Genomic DNA, 13126 nt, shown 5'->3' with positions numbered 1-13126 from the left:
CTATTAAGCCAAAAGATATAGTTGATAGTTAGGACACAATTCTTTCTACTGAAAAGTGTAGCAGCCTAACCCACTATCATGTTAGGTTTACAAAGGAGGAGGTTCATTAGGGGATACAATACTAATGACACCTTAGTCCAATTGCATGAGGCATTGACACCACTCTCAACCCAAAACCTTAAGGAAATGGATTTATGGGTTTTTATTCTTATATAGTGCTCTACTTTCTCATTTCTAGCCAATGTGGGACTTAGACTTAACTTGGATTCTTAACAATCTCTCCCTTAAAGGTGAGTCCTTCAATCACATTGGTACATTTTCCCTCTAGCGGAAGCATTTCCAACCACGAGTACCCCTTCTCGTGCCGCCGTTCATCTTAACAAAACACGCTTACTTTGAACCACGTTAAATTTTTGTGTCATTTATTTTTCTCTCATTTATTCTTTATTTTATTGTCTTGTTCCTAACAATTAGGATCAGAGCCAAGGTCATGAGTTTGATTCCTGGTGTGCAATTGTTAAGGGGAAGATTGTTGCGGGTTGCACAATTGTCTCATGGCGGAGGCCAAGTGGACCAAGTCACAATCTAACATATCATATGTGGAAATGAAAACTCCATTAACCGGACTCCTAGAGGCAATTATCGCATATGAGGTATTGTCTGCTTTTGAATTTGCAGTTCCATTATAGTTTTGTCCGTAAAAGACACCTTAGAGGGTTAAGGAATGAAGGTGTGTTTAAATTGGTTGAGTCAGACACTTACCACCAAGTCAAAAGATATAATTGATAATCAGGACACAAATCTTTCTACTTAAAAAGTGTAGTAGTCTAACTATCATAATTCTTTTTATTTAAGTTTTCTTTGACCTTGACTCTTAAGTGAGGTGTGACTATTGAACACAATAGAACAAACCCTCGAATTGAGGTCCAATGGGGACAAGGGTTCATCTTATTACCTTAGGAAATGAACGTTCGTTTATGGAACTACTTTTGCATTCCCACAAATGATTTGAATGTTTAATCTCAAATCCATTTAGATAATATCGTTAGGATCAAACATCATATCCCATATATTATTAGCTTTGAAGCTTGGAACTCCAATCATAATTTTGTCCTTAAAATGAGCCTTAGTGGTTTAAAGGAGGAATGTATATTTAAATTGTCTTTAACATCGACTTATAAGACATGTAAGATTTATTAACAATACCAAAATAACCTCTCCATTCGAAGTCTAAAGGGAACAAGGATTCATCTTTAAGACCACTTTTCTATTCCTCCAATTGAGGACTAAGGAAATGAGAGTTCATCTTTGGGACCTCTTTTCCATTCATATAGACAACACCAATGTTTTAACCTCAAGACTATTAAGAAAACATTGTTAGGATCAACCACTGCATTTAAGTTATTACTCGACTTTAGAATCTTTTTTTCCATAAAGGCATATGAAAAGGTTAAGGAACGAAAGTGTATTTAACTTATCTTTAGCCTTAACTCCTACGTATGTAAACTATTATATATACAAAAATAAGCTCTCAAACTAAGGTCTAAGGGAAACGAGAGTTCATTTTTAAAGTAACTTTCTCATTCCCCTTAATCAAGGGCCAAGAATACAAGGATTCGTCTTTAGAACCACTTTTTCATTCTCATTCCATTCCCATAGACAACACTAATGTGCCTACCTCAAGCTCGTTGAGACATTTTTTGCTTTGGAATTAAGGACTCTAACAATTTTATTTTCAAAAGGAGTCTTAGAAGATTAAGAGAAATTGTATCTAAATTGTCCTTACCTTGATTCTTAATAGATGTGGGATCTATTGGACAACAAACTCTCTAATCAATGTTTTCATTCCTCTCTATCTATTGCCAAAAGAACGTAGATTCATCTTTAGAATCACTTTTCTATTATCTTACATGGTGTTAATGTTTCTACCTTATATTTATCTTTATCTTTTATATCCTTTCTTATATTTATTTTTATTTTTTATATTGACTATCCATTTCTAAAAACCTCTTTACTTTTGTACTTCTCACATTATTTGCAAATTCTTATAAATATGATTTTAAGTGTAATTATAGATTAAATTCATTAGACAACTTGGGTTGGTTTAATTTTATTTATATTTTATTTGTGTTCACTCTTTATGTAATTTTGTTCTTAACATTATATTATTGATGTACTACATTAGAGAAATGATATTTGTATATTTAATCCTATTTAATCCTACCAATGACAACTATCAACTTTAGGTATCCAATAGAGATTCAATTAAAAATATTCAAATTTACGAAGAAATTGAAATTTAAAACTTAATACTTGTATTAGTGATTTGATTTAGAGTAAATTGAAGAGAAAGAAATAATGAAATAATAGAAAATAATGGTATTTCCTGCTCTCTCGTTCTTTATGAAGCACTTTCTTCACCTCTATTTCCATTTGGAACAATAAGAAAATAACGGTATTTTCAATAAACTGATATTAAAATAATGGTAAAAACTAAAATATATAACATACTAATAGTGATAGTAATAATAATACACTAATAGTAATAGAAAATATATGACATACTAATACTAAAAAGTAAAAATCTAGTCATATCATATAATATTTAGGTCTGACTTTTAACAGTGCATAATAGTACTATTGAATAATAATAAGTTTAAATGTAAAACAAAAAAATAAAATGAAAAATAATTTAGATTCTTTTTTAAAGAAAAAAAATCAAAATATATGATACTAAAAATATTTAAAATACTAGACTAGGATGAACCAGATTTTGATTGATTTTTCTAGTTTTTGGACAAATTTGATTGTAAGTCAAATGAATTAGATACAAGATATAGATTCACTTGTCAAACTAACTGATCTGGTCTAGTTCCAAAACTTAAGTGTTATTCTTCCCATCAAACCTAATCAAATAAGGTAAGTTTTAGGCCTAAATTACATAGAATAACAAGTCAACTGCCTAATTTATAGTTATATATAAATAATATACTCAACCACATTTTTTAAAATATATATTTGGAAAGAGATTATTTCCATAAAAAATAAGCTCAATAACATTATTTATTTCTATAAGTAATTAATACTGATTTTGCAAGTTTCTCAAAAACTCTAGCTTGAAATTAATCCTTTATTTTTCTAATATATAATTTCACAAAAAGGGCAAGCATCCAAAATAAAAGTATCCTTCCACATAAATAATGTTTAGCTAATTTATTACTTCTTTAACCACATAATCAAATTTACTAATATCTTCTCCTTTGAGATGATGGCCCCACAATTATAGTTATCCTTCAATGACAATTAATTCACCCACTGACCATTGTCGAGTAATTAAGAAATTCAATGTTGGGGGGGTTGGAAACAAAAAAAGACTTTAGAACTTAAATGCTGGCAAATCACCCGCATCCACACAAAAAAAGTTCAATATCTTCCTAAATTAAATTAATCCTTATTTACAAGTTACAGCAAAAATTAGAATGAAAGACATATAGCACAAATGGGGAAGGAGTAAAGGTAAAAGATCTAATACACAGAAAAAGGAGAGGTGGGTAGGAAGATTCAATCGACATTATGATACAGGCTTGATATCCGGGACATCATCAAGAATGAAAGGACCAAGCTTACCTGACCTGAATAGAGTAAGTAACTTCTTGGATACCATTAACCGTGCTTCTGAAGCCTTGTGAGGTATCTTCATTGCCTTTTGGAGTACACTAAATTGCTGGTCAATAAGGCACTCCAGGTCATTCTCGTCTTCCACATTCCCATTGAATTCTGTTAGAGTTAAATAGAGCGCATGCTGAACTCCCATTACAAGATCCTATTGTAGAATGGGAGTAAATTAATTTCAAGAGAAACAAAAAAAAAATGAAAAACTTGGGTAATTTCCATCATCACAGACTGCAACATCAAATGCAAGAAACGTAGTTCAGAAACATCTTATTGGTAACTTCGGATGCAAGACAAAGTAGAAGTAAATATAGGAGATAGTGAGCCCTTCCCCAAAAAGAATTATGTGTGCTTGCAGACAAATTCATTAGTCGTCTTGGTATTAACAAAACATCGTCAAAACATCGAAGGCAAAAAGATTTCTAATATAATGGGATTAAAACAATTAGGAAGTGTAATAATATAATTGGGACTTTGTCAGCCAAGGTGTGAAAATTTCCAGCATTGGTAGTTAAAAGCGTGATATTCCATTATACAGAAGAAAAACTACAGAAAACAGCTCCTTGTTACCTCAACATACACCAAATCAGATCTATTTGGCGGATTTCTTCTCTTTGGCTTAAGATTTTTCAGACTATACTCATGATTCGCCTCAGCTTCGTATTCAATCCCATCTAGTCTCCTATTATTTAGGTGCTTCCAGTGAAGTGGAGTCCCCCGGGTATCCAAAACTGCCAATAAGTATTGAGCAATACGCTCCTCACCCACTACCGAATCTTTGACGGACCCTGACAATTCATCAACCAAGTTTGCATGACATAATATACCAGGACATGTGCTACAAAGGATACATATTCAGAAACCCAACAGCTGTAGATGCCCTACCTAGTCCCATTTTGCCCCATACTCAAAGTGGAACTCATGAGAAAATGAGATATTCAATTGCCAAAACTGGTCTGGGAAAATAACTACAGAATGTGTAATATGTAGGGCAAAAAATAAGAACTTCTATCTACAATGACGGCTAGAAAACAGACATAGTTGGCTTAAAAAATGACAAAAACATGCCACATTGAAAAAAAATACCTAATTCAGTCAGCCCATGAACATTAGTACCGAAAAAGGAAACAATCACAAAAGTCTTTAAATTACTCGTAGCGATTTGAAACTACATATTTTTGTTTTTTCTAACATAAAGTTCTTCACCCACTGAAAAATGCCACCTCCACATTTTCATTGCCCCGGGATGCCCTTAATGCCTATTCACAGACTAAAACCAGCCCTGTGCTTATGTTATCATGATAAAATAGATTAGATCCTCAATAGTTATTAAAGTATAAAATAAATGAAGTTCACTATTCCATTTTTAGAGTATATAAAGCACCAGCTGTGAAATAAGACAAAAGTCACCTTCCTATTACTTTTTCCACTAAAGAAAACAGAAGATACGCAATAAGGAAATTGATTGTTTGATGCACAGGTAGTTTAAACGCAATCAATAAAAAAATGGGACAACAAGAGTTCAGCAATCAACAAATGACTTTTATATCCTACCTAAAGTATCTATTTGAAAACATCAACCACGACTTCGAAATCAATTCCAAATAAATGGGAATAGATCATCACTGTAAAAAGTAATGGAATCAAATTAATCGAATTTAACATCAAATTCAAATTAAAACCTAGCAAGGTTATCTTACGTGCCTTATGTGAGACCTAATCACAGGACTAGTAAGAATCCTCCTTATACCCATCCTTGACGGAGCCCATTCTCAGACTAACTCAAATGATTGTCCTTATGGAATACTGACAGCTTTCTATTTCTAAGAATTGCTAATAACTAAGGAATGAGATAATAAGAGATAGAATCTTGACCACTGAAGGGACAAGATTCAAAATTACAGGCCCGTAACAAAATAAAGGATTCTACTGAATATAAAATTCAACCAAGTATATAGACAAAACACAACACTAATTTCTCCTCTGCAACTGTCCCACCAATGGCATCCACTTCAGTTGATTAAATGCAATAAAATAATAAACAGGCAATGTGGTTTGCAAGTAAAACATAAGATAGTAAGAGAGACAACACAAATACTGAATCATATAAAAAGAAGACTGCTGTGTATAAATTTAAACATTCTCCTTATTTTACTTTAAAACAAATGGCTAACCAAGACAGCAGTAAGAAGTCTTGATCGTATTCTATTCTATGTATAGATGTATAGAAATAAAAGCAGCAATTAAAGGTTTCTTCACAACCAAACCTTCCTTGCATAACTCCACAAGTTAATTTCAGGCTTTCACAATTTGCAAACTAGCTTGTAGACACATTAAAAAATGGGAGGAAAAACACATCAAATTAAAGCTTTTATTCATGTTCCAGTTAACAAATAGTTTTAGCCAACAAAGGCATGCACCATAATATGTCAAATTTTATCACTGATAATAAAGTCAAATTTTATTAATAACAAAGAAATATATAAGATAAATTTTAAAAGACGTAGTACCTGCCAGAGCCAGCTTTAACCCTGTCTCTATGTCCGAGATACTCGGAACCAGAACCCCGGGGGAATCCAGGACATATATACTTGGTTTATGTGCTATCTGAAACATCAGGTCAAAGTCATAGTTTAATTATGGAACCACCAACTAAAAATAGAATCAGTTGACAGACCGATAATAAAACAAAATGTAGTAGAAGAATAGAATATGCACTGCTTTTCCTTCTACCTTTTCAATTGCAAATACTTTCTTCGTTTATATGCCAAATAATAAATACTTAAGCCAGTAATAAAAACTTTCAGGAATTAGGAATGGACGAGAATAATAATCTCTGAAAAATATCTTGACAAAACAAAAAATAAAAACTATTTCTGAAACAGTTAGCAGGTTTCCAATATTTTCAAGAAAGGGTAACCAGTATGTAGTACAATACAGAACTAAATATGCAGTACACAAGGACTTTGTAGGTATGATATTATTTTGATTGGTATACCTCACTAGTACAAATTTATTTTCCTCAAACAAAAAAAAATGCGAATCATACATACTCCTGAAATTCCTAGATTTATTTACACTGGTATTTTTTAAAGAAATTCCTACTAAAATGGCAAGTTTCGTTAAGCTTTCATGTTTTGCGTGTGAGACAGAGAAAACAATTAATTGTGTTTTGGAACTGATTCAAGTCATTAGTTCATCTAATATTGGGACTCTTTCTACTTCTTCGATCACAAAAAACATGGGAAATACCACATTTTCTTTCATTTATCAACCAAAGGTTAAAACAATATTTCAAAAAGTTGTTTACCATCCCCTCTTCTTCCATGATCCCTGTTCACTTTTCTTACAGGAACCATGTTGCCCCTTGCAACAATTAGGAATGTTTACCCTATTGATCTAGATTGCAAAAGTACACAATTAGATAATAGTCGGAACATAAGATACTATAGGTGAGAACAAAACCATACTTCACTCCAAAATATGGATGCGTACTAAAAAACCAACCAATACAACAAGAATCCATGACTCAAATGAATGAAAACATTGTTATTAGACACATGAATCTATATTTGATTCATGTGATTCAATGACGGTCTGTTTCAATTTATTTTTGACGATAATCATCTTTTTTCTCAAGGAGCTTCCAAAAAACCCCAAAAAATAAAACCCTTAAAATATGCTATTCAAAAACGCACGCTCAAGGAAGAGCATTAATACATGAAACAGAACGAAGGAAGCATTGCCTCTAGCATAAACCTATGCTTTGATTCCAAAGAATCACAATGGAATCAAAAGAATTGTAGCTCTGCAGCACATAAAATAATGTGTTTGCACCGCGGAGGCAACAGAACTAGAAACTAGAGACAAGAAAACCAGTAATCATTTATATCATTTGCAGAAATTAACTTTTAAACCTAAGGCAACAACTACAGAAAAACAGAGTACTCAGAATACTAATACTTAGTCACTTGAGGAATAAAGATCTGCTATCTTTTATTTCATTTGAAGTGGCTGCACCTGTGCAGCCTATATCAAAACAAAACCATAAGGTCCTCATTACATAAACTTCTCCATAAGTATTAATACGCAAAGAATAAAAACGACAAAATGAAGGCACAATCTACTTTTTGAGAAAGTTCAATAAGAGAGCAAATATAAAAGTTAATTACATCTGTTGATTTTAACTTACACGAGAAGTTCGTTGTATCTTATCTTCTTATTGAATAAATTTATCTAAACAGGGCAAAATAGTATATTTTTTCACCATTATGACTTGAACATTAGGTTTAATTTTATGTTCATGTTAATGTTTGTTAACCAGACCTTAAATCCTGCTATGTCTTGAGTAACACCAGGTAGCGGACCCACAGCAGCACGCTTCATCTTCTCCTGCGCTATCGAAGAACACCACTTCAATTCCACAACAAACAAACAAAAAAACTCATCCAATTCATTCAAATCAATGGTTTCGCGAATTCGCGAAACTATTACCAGGAAATCGAGACTTTGCAATCTGATGAATAGAGTTAATCAAAGCAGACTTGCCAACGTTGGGAACACCGACCACCATCACAAGCAGCGTCGGTTCCCTGCAAATGACTTCTTTCAACTTGAACTCCACCAGCTCCAGAAGCTTCCTCACGGAACTCTGGCTGTGAGCGTTTATTGGAATGCAATCCTGCTTGCACGCTTCGAAATAATGCGTCCATTTCTGCAGTAACAACACGCCGCGTGAATAACTTCACAGGTAAACGACAATGACAAGGATACTAATGACGGCGATGATGGTGATGATTTTACATGCATGATGTTAGGGTTGGCAAGGTCTTTTTTATTGAGTGCGACGACGCGTCGTTTTGCGGAGAGGTGTGGCTGGAGATCGGCGTTGGCGGAGGAGAGAGGAAGTCTAGCATCTCGGACTTCGATGACGAGGTCGGAGACTTTGAGACGGTGGCGGATGGCGCGCGTGGCGGCGGCCATGTGGCCAGGGAACCAGGTGATGGCTCCTCCGCCGGCGTTGAACGCCATGTCTCCTAAACCTAACCCTTTCTTAAGCAATTCCTTTAACCCTGACATTCTTCTCTGCTCTGCTACTTCAGTCAACTTCGCAGTTGCAGTGGCAGCGCGAGAATTTCAGATGTTGAACCTGCTGAGGATCGGCACAGTGATGTTGAGCCAACGGTTTTCGTTTGGGCTGAACCCAAGTCCGTTCCGGAAACGGGAATGAATATGGGTTGCTTCTTCCTGCACCTCCCTTTTTTTTCTTCCTGCACCCCATAAATTATAATATTTTCAATTTATCCTTCATTAAAATATTGTTAACCTTGTTCGGCCAGTCCAATCCAATCCAATCATTGTTTGGCCTCAAGAAGTCAACCCGACTTTCGAGAGACTCAACTCATGTTTGTTAACCTTGTTTGAATGCACCTAGGAGAGAAAAATATACATTAATTTTCTACAAGCAATAGAAATTTTGATTATGGTGATATTTGTTTTCATTTCAAACCTACTGAAGATAATATACTGTTGGCCTAAATGAGAACCTTATCTAAATTGCACAAAAAATGTAAAAGAATTTAGTATAAATTTCATTTTGAATATTAACTTTTATTAGCGTTAGAAAAATTCAATTCATAAATTAAGCTAAGAATATAAAAGAAAAACATAATTTTTACTTTTTAAAATATTAAAATCTTTAAAACATTAAATATTAGAGACTTTATGTATGAAACTTTATATATTCCTGGTCCTTCCCTTTTATATTAATCTATCGAGGATTTTTATCCTTCCACTTTTAATAAAAATTAAAATTAGTCTTTTTTTTAAATTTTGAACTAATTTAGTTCCTCATTTTTAGAAATGCATGGATTTAGTTCTTAAACAAAATTTTGTTAAATTTATTTAATGTTTTAAACGCTTTTTTCAATAAATATTGAAGATAAAATATGTCAAACCATGTAAATAAACTAAAATACTATAATGAAATGTGTTTGAAACGTCAAATAAAATAAAAATTTGGTTAAAATAACTAAATCTACGCATTTATAGAATTGACAGACTAAATTGGTTGAAATTTTCGGAATAAAACTAATTTTAATTTTCACTATAAATTGAAGGACCAAAAACATATTCAACCCATCTATATATATTATATGGTTAAAACTAAAATATAAAATACTAATACATTAAAATTATAATATAAAATATCTTAATGTCCATGCCACGAGATATTTATTTAATGTAAATAATATTATATTTTAATACATATAAAAAAATCAAGGGTTGATATAAAACTAATTGGCATTACGATATATATTTCAAATATTTGTGTGGTATTCATTTATTTATTATTGATATGAAATCTGTTATAGTCCAGGATGGTGACATGAACTTAGTGGGCTGGACTAACAGACAAGTTTAAAAAAAGAAATTTACTTTATCGATGAGTTTCTTAGTAGTTAGTGAGTTAAAATTGAACAACAGCATATCTCATTGTTAATGGTACACAACTACGCAATTACAACTAAAGACGAAGAACATTAACCTATAACAATGATGTTTGAAACAACCAAGCATCTAGCTCAGCATCATTCAATTAAGATTGCAGTGTATTCAAGGATGATAATATGACTTTCATACAAAATCAAAATCTCATTCTAGAAGTTAACTCAAGTTTTGCTCTGTACCCACTAAAATGAAGGTGCATCATCATGTTATCGATCTACTATCTTTTTATATATTGTTCTTTATTTTTAAAGAATATATATACTTGACTTTAATGTTTCTCTAAAAAATTGTATTATACAAGATCTATAATAGATATGAGTTGTAAGACACTTATTATAAAAATTAAAAAAAAAAAAAATATATATATATATATATATATATAATTTATTTTTTTTACTCAATTTTCTTCCGATTTTACTTTTTTAATAACTACTTTTTCAAATTTAAATAATTATTCAGAAAAAAAAATCACTTTTATTTTTTAATAACTATCAAAAGTATTATTTAATCAAAATACAAATACAATAAAATGCTAAAAAATCATAACATAGTAATAGAGACAACATAGTATATTTTAAATAGCAAACCAACTTTTATTTTTTGTCTAACTCCAACTTAACATATTATTGATAGAGTTAATTTAATTGTTATTTGATAAGGAAAAATAAAAGTTATCCAACTCAAACTATTTTAATGAGATTAGATGACAATTTTCAATAAATCTAACATATTCTATAAATAAAAATGATTGAAGTCTTCTTACACTACATCCTTGTAAAGATAACAAGCACGATAAAAGATAAAAGAACAATACAGGAAAATCCAGCAAAAAAAAATCAAAATTCATTTGATTATTGTTATTTTTTTTATAGATTGTATATCAAATTGATATATATTTTATGACAAATCTCTCTCTCATATATTCACTAATAAATATTTACTAAATATTTCACGATAGATTCATATTAAATATTTTTTATCAGAAATTAACACATGATATAGTCTAACTAAATTTAATAATGAATTAAATCAAAGATCAAAATTGTTAAACAGATAAGAACTTTCTCTTAGTTTTTTATCAAGTTTTTATCAAGTGATATATTGGATTAAATGAATTAGACTATATAGTGAAGCAATAAGACCTCTATTAGATCGTAGGTTTCTTTACTTACACAAAAATTCAACCATGGTTCACAATTCATTCTATACTTGTGACCTATAATTTTTGTACATGTACATCATTAAGAGACATTATATTAATTATCATTTTATAATGGCATACATATACTAATTCACAGTCATTAATCAATTCTTATAAATGATCATATTTCAAGCTTTAAGGAAAGCATGCAAAATACACCCAATATTTGAATAAACTAAATGAATATCAAAACTATTTAAATAAATCAAACTAATAATATTTAACACAGTTACTAAATGATATACTATGTTTGCTTACTTTGTTATATTGCATCACAATTAAAAAATAACTCATAAAGCATAAATCATATCGCGATAATTGTTGAAATTCATAATGAGTCTTACTTATCCAATCATGTTCAAATATAATTCATAACAAAAGTAAGAGGACAAACTACAAAAGAATAATATTTACTTAACTTAAAAATTCAAAAATTACAACAACTTCCACTAGAACTCACATGCTTGAATACTCTAAACAAAATTTCATCCATTAAGTGAATTTATCCAAAAATTATCACTTTTGTAAAACATTTCAAAAATAAAAATCCACGACCAATCATTTTACACCTTATAACATGTTTAAATTTCCCATTTAACTATTAAACACTTAAATGGACCAACATCAATTACTTAAAATATTGTTTCCAATACAATCTAACATTAATCACTTTCTAATACTATTAATAGTTATAACCATCATCCTCGATAATAACATTTCTCATAGCACACACATGCTTGTTTAATCAATTCAACAAAGGTACAAAAATCAATCTAAAACATCTCATCAAAATTTCTTCAAAATCCTAATGATTATCATATCTTTTAGGTTCAATCCCAACTAAAATGATAAACTTTCAATCATCATGCACCAACTTACTATGTTAAATGGTAAAATTTTCCATCAAACCCTTCACAACGAATATTATTTAACATTTTAGAATCATTTTTAACAAAGTCTTCACTTTGTAGTTTTATACATGCATCAACTTCAATATTTAACACCAACTCATTCAGAAAATTAATAATAATAGCTTATTTTACCTAAAAATGTAGCTACTCTCACAAAACTCCAACAATCATTAATTCATATTGATCATCATACTCAATATATCATTACAACCTTATACCAGTAAAGATTCATCTATGTTCATGAGACCATACATGCAAGCAAGTATTGTTTTACCATAATGGTGCAATTTTACTTCCAATTACCAAAAGGAACAAATTTTAAAAATTGTACGATATGAACACGTTGTGCCTACAAAGCATGACTTCATTGGGAAAAAATTGTACATGTATAACACGACTTATACAACTTTTAAGTGAGAGGGAAAATAATATTGATCAAACATGACTTCATTTTTTCTTTTTAATTTGAATTTGAAGTTGTGTCATTGCACAACTCCATTTTAAATAAGATTACATTGAAGTCGTGTTAACCTTGTATGTCTTTTGTTCAAATTAAAAAAGTAAAAAATCAATCAAAGTCATATTTGACCCATACAACTTCTCCTCTCACCCCAAAAGTTGTGTAAGGTCAACATGACTTCAAACTTCTAAAAGTGAAGTTGTGTCATGCATGCATGACTTCTTTACTTGTCTATGTACATAAAATTTTTAAAACTTGTGTATTTCGATAATTTGTGTATAAAATTGCTCCATTATAATGAAATAATTAACATGCAGAGACATAACTTAAATATGCAATATTATGTAATTAAATTAATAAATGACAAAAAAG

General features: G+C 30.8%; 1 protein-coding gene across 1 annotated transcript; it reads right to left on the bottom strand.

Moving 5' to 3' along the window:
* Positions 1-3280: 3280 nt before the first annotated feature.
* On the bottom strand, positions 3281-8841 carry LOC114171362 (P-loop containing nucleoside triphosphate hydrolases superfamily protein). Its single transcript, XM_028056453.2, has 6 exons — positions 8476-8841; positions 8167-8386; positions 7999-8069; positions 6183-6279; positions 4243-4460; positions 3281-3823 (listed from the first exon to the last, which is right to left on the bottom strand). The coding sequence occupies exons 1-6, from the start codon at positions 8749-8751 to the stop codon at positions 3572-3574; spliced, it is 1134 nt and encodes a 377-aa protein (XP_027912254.2). The 5' UTR covers positions 8752-8841; the 3' UTR covers positions 3281-3571.
* Between the last annotated feature and the right edge of the window lie 4285 nt (positions 8842-13126).

Source organism: Vigna unguiculata, chromosome 1 (assembly GCF_037176805.1).
Source record: "Vigna unguiculata cultivar grain cowpea cultivar isolate G323 ecotype 2 chromosome 1, ASM3717680v1, whole genome shotgun sequence".
Classification (NCBI taxonomy): Eukaryota; Viridiplantae; Streptophyta; class Magnoliopsida; order Fabales; family Fabaceae; genus Vigna; species Vigna unguiculata.
Note: the sequence above shows the minus strand (reverse complement) of the source record. Positions and strands in the feature narration are given on the sequence as shown.